This window comes from Eptatretus burgeri, chromosome 4 (assembly GCF_056783735.1).
Source record: "Eptatretus burgeri isolate ZD-2024b chromosome 4, Ebu_testis_v1, whole genome shotgun sequence".
Taxonomy (NCBI): domain Eukaryota; kingdom Metazoa; phylum Chordata; class Myxini; order Myxiniformes; family Myxinidae; genus Eptatretus; species Eptatretus burgeri.
The window spans coordinates 63,398,540-63,405,343 of NC_140964.1; the positions used below are offsets into that span (position 1 = coordinate 63,398,540).

At 45.9% G+C, this 6,804-nt stretch overlaps 1 protein-coding gene across 2 annotated transcripts in view; it reads right to left on the reverse strand.

Moving 5' to 3' along the window:
- Positions 1–4,792: 4,792 nt before the first annotated feature.
- WNT1 (Wnt family member 1) overlaps positions 4,793–6,804 on the reverse strand; it is a 194,749-nt gene continuing 192,737 nt past the window's right edge. For both annotated transcript variants that reach the window (XM_085878392.1, XM_085878391.1), the window contains one exon: positions 4,793–5,812. In XM_085878392.1, coding sequence (XP_085734518.1) covers positions 5,324–5,812 — 489 coding nt within the window. In that variant the 3' untranslated portion in view covers positions 4,793–5,323. The remainder of the gene's footprint in view (positions 5,813–6,804) is intronic.

Below are 6,804 nucleotides of genomic sequence, written 5' to 3' on the forward strand. Positions count from 1 at the left end.
TGACAAAATAAATAATTTTAAAGACAAATAATTGTAGAATTAGAAAATAAAATCATTGAAAATGGGAGGGGGGGAGGAGGGATTTTTTAGATCCTCGTGGAGGATCTCTAAGTCTTACTCACGTTGTTGTTGTTGTGGACTTTTTTGTTTCACAGCCGACAGTTTTCATCGAAACTTCCTGAAACTTGGTGTATACATGTAAAAATACCCTGCGCAGACAGTAACCATCTCCGATTTTGAAAATTCCTCCTAGAAAAAAAAGTTATGACGTCAAAATATCTCCGCTAATGGAAATCCCCTAAAAAATTATCTCCGAAACGAGGCAAGCTTTTTGAATTCTGTTTGTGGGAATCGAACAGGGCATTAGCACAGATAATTTATCGCAAACCTGATACATCACAATGACGTCATATTCGTTTTTATGACGTCATCATTAAGAGGACGAGGATCTTCGCTCATTCGAGCTTGTTTAATTAAACAATTAATTCAAAACGGGGGGAACATTAAATAATTTGAAAACAATTTTTTTAATAATGGGAAATTGTTCTTGAGAAAGCGGGACAGCACGGACACCAAGACTGAACATTGAATGGCTTCCTCTGAGAAGCATAACTCCTGCTGGGAGAAGGATGGAGCAAAGCACCCAGCATGACCCCAGGCGGAGAACGAACCAAAGGTCGATAACACAGAGTACCCTCTGGTTCAACGGAACGGATTTTACATTTAAATGTAAAATATAAAATAAACTTGTTATATTTCAGCAATTTATTCAAACGATTTAAATATATTTAATCACAGACGGGCAGGGATGCTCATCAACTATAAAAAGGATTGGAACCTCCAAGATGTGTTGATCATGCCTGCATGCTGACACAAACACACCTTCCCCAGGTTAGGTTACCATTGGGTGAACGGTGTGGCATCCACAAAAGTAGTCTTGACGATTTCTCAAGGCACCCGACTGCCACCACGAGATATTAAAGGTGACGACAACAGCCTCTTCCCGAAACATCACGCGAACAGAGGTCAAAACTAATGGATGATGTCACAGAGTCCTGTGCTTTTCCATTGCATCTTGGACCCATTTGCAAGCGTGTGAAAGATGGTGCCATTGAGCTCGTAAAAGGAACAGAACGTGACGTGTATACAACACGAGGCCTGAGTTATGAAGCAGAGAAACTTCTCCACTCTTCCAAACACAAAATGGTCCCAATGGCTGCCCGTCGTCCAACCTATGGGTCAGTTAAAGCGATGCAGGCTACTTGTAGTGTGTGCACAGTTTCTTCACCTCTCTACCTGGTAGATGTACCGATGTTCGTTATTATTTCAAAAAAGAAAGAGTTTAAAATGTGTTTCCAGTCCCGTCTGATTAGACTTCTGGTGTCTCATGTAATGTCGCATTGCTGGGAAGGAAATGGCAAACCACCCGGTGCTCATGCCACGAAGATGCGAAGGAACCTGAAGAAGTGAAGAGCAAAGATGGAGTCATCAGGAGGAACCTGGACATGATTCCGGGTTCAGCCGCTACTACACTACCCTCAAACCCATCCAGGTACTTCTCCTTCAAGGGATAGGTGCTCAGTTACGTGATAGCTATCAGGGTATAAGGTAGATATAGGTAAAGAAGGTCGGATTGGACAACCACTCCAGCTCCTCCATGAGCAGGACACTCCATGGACACTGCAGACAAAAATTCGACTTTACATGTGTATTTGAGCTAAATTTGCCTCTTTCTGCCTAATTGATTGTTTTAATGAATAACTATTATTTAATTATTATAGGATATAGGTGTTTATTGATTATTTTGTATATGATGATATCCAATGCCACGGAATTTAATTTCCTCGACAGAATACTCATGGAGAAGCTTACGTTCTCCTTCTCTGGGCCCAACTACTCCCATCTTGATGTGGGTCCGGACAGGAACGTTTTGGGGCCAAGTCTATCACGAAACTGTTGGCCATGCATGACGTTCCACTGGAGGTGATTTGGGCAAGAATGTGTCACTTAGTATTCAGGATGCGGGCAATAACTTGCCTACTGTTTGTTCGTGAAATCACCATGAGATGTTTATGGTTCACCACAACCAGCGCTGACAGACCGGTCCTCCAGCTTAACGTGCATTAGATGGATGGAGAAAACATTGTTGCCTCGCATTGTATGCGAAACACCAGGGTGGCAGTTTATAGCTGGGTCTGGATTTGAACCCAGGCTACATGGCTTCGAAGTCGGTGTGTGTACTTCTCGGCATCCTGCCAGCACTACATCGGACATTATGATAAAAAAATATTTAGAAAAATTAGTTCAGAGTTGCATCTCACATGGTATAAACATTCTGACCCTCTAAACTATAGTACCAGCGGTATGTATAAGGCCCGAGATTTTCACACTGAACATCCATCAAGGTTTCTCTACATGTTATTTGATCGTTTTAAAAAGTTCTTTCTCACAAATAAAGTCATTAACAAACGATAATTTTCCTATTATGTATATATATATATATATATATATATATATATATATATATATATATATATATATATATATATGTATATATATATGTATACACACACACACACACACACACACACACACACACACACACACACACACCTATGCCTGGTGTTGGTTTAATGGTTAGGGTGGTGGGCTTTGGATCCGGGGGTCCCGAGTTTAAATCCCGCTCAGCTGTTGAATTAATACCATGTGGGGTTAACTCGACCTGTCATCCTTCCGTGGTTGGCAAAATGAGTGCCAGCTTGCTGGTATACCGTGTCGGAGTGGCGACCCGTCCAGGATTGTGCCCAATAGCCAATGAGACTACTTAAGCAGCACCAACGCTCTGCACAGAGTATGGTCCCAATATATATATATATATATATATATATATATATATATATATATATATATATATATATATATATATATATATATATATATATATATATATATATATATATATATATATATATGTTGTTGTTTGTCTTTTGGCTGCTCCCGTTAGGGGTCGCCACAGCGGATCATCCGTTATGATCCGCATACTGATTTGGCAGAGGTTTTACGCCGGATGCCCTTCCTGACGCAACCCTGGTCGCCTCTTACGACACAGGGATAAGGACTGGGTTTCGGCATGATTCCAGGCTGCCCTCCACCCTCTCATAGTGTGGCCCAGTGCAGAGCTCCCGTCCTCAAGCGATCCTCCAACCGAAGCCTCCGAGTAGCCGGATTACAGGCGCACGCCACTACGCCCGGTATATATATATATATATATATATATATATATATATATATATATATATATATATATATATATATATATATATATATATATATATATATATATATATATATATATATATATATATATATATATATATATATATATATATATATATATATATATATATATATATGCCTATTGTTGGCTTGATGGTAAGGGTGCCTGGCTTGGGATCCTGAGTTCAAATCCCACTCGGTTGCTGAATTAATTCCAGGTGGGGTTGACTCTGCCTGTCATCCTTCCGAGGTCGGTTGAGTGGCAGCTATAGTGTAAACAGGGGGCACTGCATCAGCGACACAGCTGGAAAAATTGATGCCACGAGCAGCCATAGTCTGTGTATGAAATAATTAATACTGTAAAATGCAGGCTGTGTCGTGTCGTGGTGACTCGGTACGCGCAGCCATGACAAGGCGTATTCGCTCGTTCGATGCACAAGCACCGATTCATTCGGTCCGTTTAACGTTCCCACCTGAGCACCTGGCTCATCGTCACATCTTGGCATCCCATGCACGTGCACCCTGTCGTTTTGTCCATCGTACACTAGAACGTCCTTGTACCACCGATCACGTGTTTTCGCGTCGTCGCAGTCATGCAGGCTCGTCCACGATACCCGGGTTCATGCGACATGAAATGCAAGAACTGTAAAGAGAAATGGCTTTTTGTACCGGAACGGGTCGTTTTCCGACCTCACGCTATTTACCCGCGGAATCGATCATTTTGTCCAATGTCATTCGAACATGGCTATTTCAAACACCTGTATCGCATGTGTACCAGGGTCCAGGTGAATATCAAACGACAATTCTCTCCACGTCCCAGGTGTGTTGATCTCAAAGTTGGATATTTCTGAGATGAAGTCATGAAGGTTTGTTTAACTATTGAAGTTTTATAGTTATTCGTTGAACGTACGCCGAACGTTCCGTGCCCTCCTGCACCGGCACTGTGTTCCGATGAACTCCCCGCGCGCACTACACCGCCCTCCAGTGGCCGGGACGTCACGTCGCTCGGCTCGACGTGCACACCTTGACGCACGCAGGTCACCTGGAAAACCGAAAGCCTTCACGCCGCACCTTCCTCCCCGCTTCATCAGTCCGTCGCCACCGCCCGTCCCGTCCCTATCCGGGGTCGGTACATCGCCCGGGGGCAGCAGTGCCCTCTCAGCAGGTTAAGAAATGACCTCTCCAAGCCCCGTCGTCAGTCTGGCATCTGAATGCGCTGGCTCGGCCACTCATCGCCAGTAAACGGTTATCGAGAGGGCGGGTTGCTAATCTTTCAGAAGGGTTCGCCAAAGTATGGAGGCAAATTGACATTCCTCGAGCGAAGGGATGCGATGGCGGAGCCCCGAGGGCCCGGAGGGCGAAGCAAGTCAGGGCCAAAAGCTCACAAGTCGAAACCTCCATGACCGCACGCAGTTCGCAATCACTTTTCACTTCTCAAAACCTTTCAAGTCGATCGGTCCGAACATGTGCAGCAGTTGAAAGGAATTATCAAAACATAAAGACTTCTTTTGTTTGAAAACAATCAACGACATCTTTATTGCTCTACAAAACTATAGATGTAAACATGTAAACACGTAAACACGGCTTCGAATTTACACCACAATAATAAATAATTACACTATATTTACAAGAAAACAAAAGCTCAGAAAGTTCACATTTGGTTTTGTTTTGTTTTGTTTTGTTTGTTGTTGTCCTGCACAATGATTCGTCATTATTCCTTTGCCGATGTGACAGTGTGATCGAACATCGCTGATCCGATAAATCAGATCAGATGTGATATCAATCATCACACGACACATTGTTGTGCCATTGTTGGCCGGATCACGATACTGCAGCCTGTATACAAGTCCCGTGACACCCGAAGCGTTGCTGTGACGTCATACTAACGTGCTGCTCAACCGCCATCATAATTTATTGTGACGTCATACGAAAGTGATGCTCAACCGCCATCATAATTTATATGGATCAAGTAATGACGAACTGGATCGTGCGCTGTCCAACTCAAGTCTGCGAACATGGGAACCGTCGAGGGGTCCGATCGCGAGCGTCACAAGCACTCGTGCACGGTCTCGAGACGGGTGCAGTTCTGGCACGTGACGGTGCAGCACCAGTGAAAGGTGCAGAGGCACCGTTCGCTCACGCGCTCCCGATAGCTGTTCCAGCCGCGGCCGCAACACAGCAATTCGCAACCGTCCAGCCCGGGCGACGAGCTGTTGCAGCGACGTCCGCGGGTCCCCGGCCAACCGAGTCGAGACTCGGCCTCGCAGAACTCGGGGGACTCGACGAGGTACACGAGGTCACGCTGTGCGGGCGGTTTGTGCGATGGGTCTGCGGGCTGCAGGGACGCGCGATCAGAGCGCGACGCGCGGTTCCCACCCTTGCCACCATTCGAGACGTGTGTGGCTCCATCGAAGCGCTCCTTGAGTCGGTCTCCAAGGGTGCGGAAATGCGGTAAACGCAGCCAGCACGTCTTCAAGGCGCACGAACCCGACATGCCGTGGCATTTGCACTCCTGTCGCATCTCGGCTTCGACCGTCTGCACAGCACACAACACGGGCACACACAGTGTCGCACACACACAGGTAGATTGAAACAGGAAGAGAAACGAAACACACAGACACCTACATATTGGAGTGCTTCGATGTACGCACACTCACCTCCAAGCTGTCTCGCCTGGGTTCGAATCTTGACCCAGCTATAAACTGCCACCCTGATGCTTCACGGGCAGGGGAGTTCATCAATGTGAGTGGTGCACGTTAAACAGAGTCCCGTCTGCCGCCGTTAGGTGGTGCACATCAACGATAGCACGGTGTCCTTTGCGAAGAGTAGGCGAGCTATCGCTGGCACCCTGAAACAAATTCCTAATTCCTGCCAGAACTACTGCTGGAAAGGCAACGGCAACCCACCTAGTATAGCCCTTGCCAAGAAACTGCTTCGGCAACACCGTCACACAAACACACGAACACACAAACACGAACACATGATGTAATTACGCACAAACATCGCTTGGGGCGCATTGCACACGTTCACCTTGCGGAGATTCACCTGTCTCTCCAAAGCTCACAATGACGATAAAAACCATTTGATGCTTCGCTCGATCGTTCTCAAGATCTCGTTGATCGATTAATAACGTTCAAACTGTTCGTACCCACCAACACACCCCATGACCGTTTGTGCATACACCGACAGTGGACTGCATACGAGCTGTTTGAGTGTTGCGAGGTATTAGCACGTGACCCTCTTAATGGAGAATTATAAAATAATCCGCATTACGCGCGCACACACACACACACACACACACACACACACACACACACACACACACACACACACACACACACACACACACACACACACACACACACACACACACACACGTTTATTATGCCCCTTTTGAAGGCTCGAATAATAGCCTGGAGGTACGCACGCTCTAAGCCGTCTGTCCTTGATGTGAAACCCGGGCCAGCCAGCGATAAACCGCCAATCTGGTGCTTCGCAGGCACGGCGGGACATCAATGTGCGTGCCGT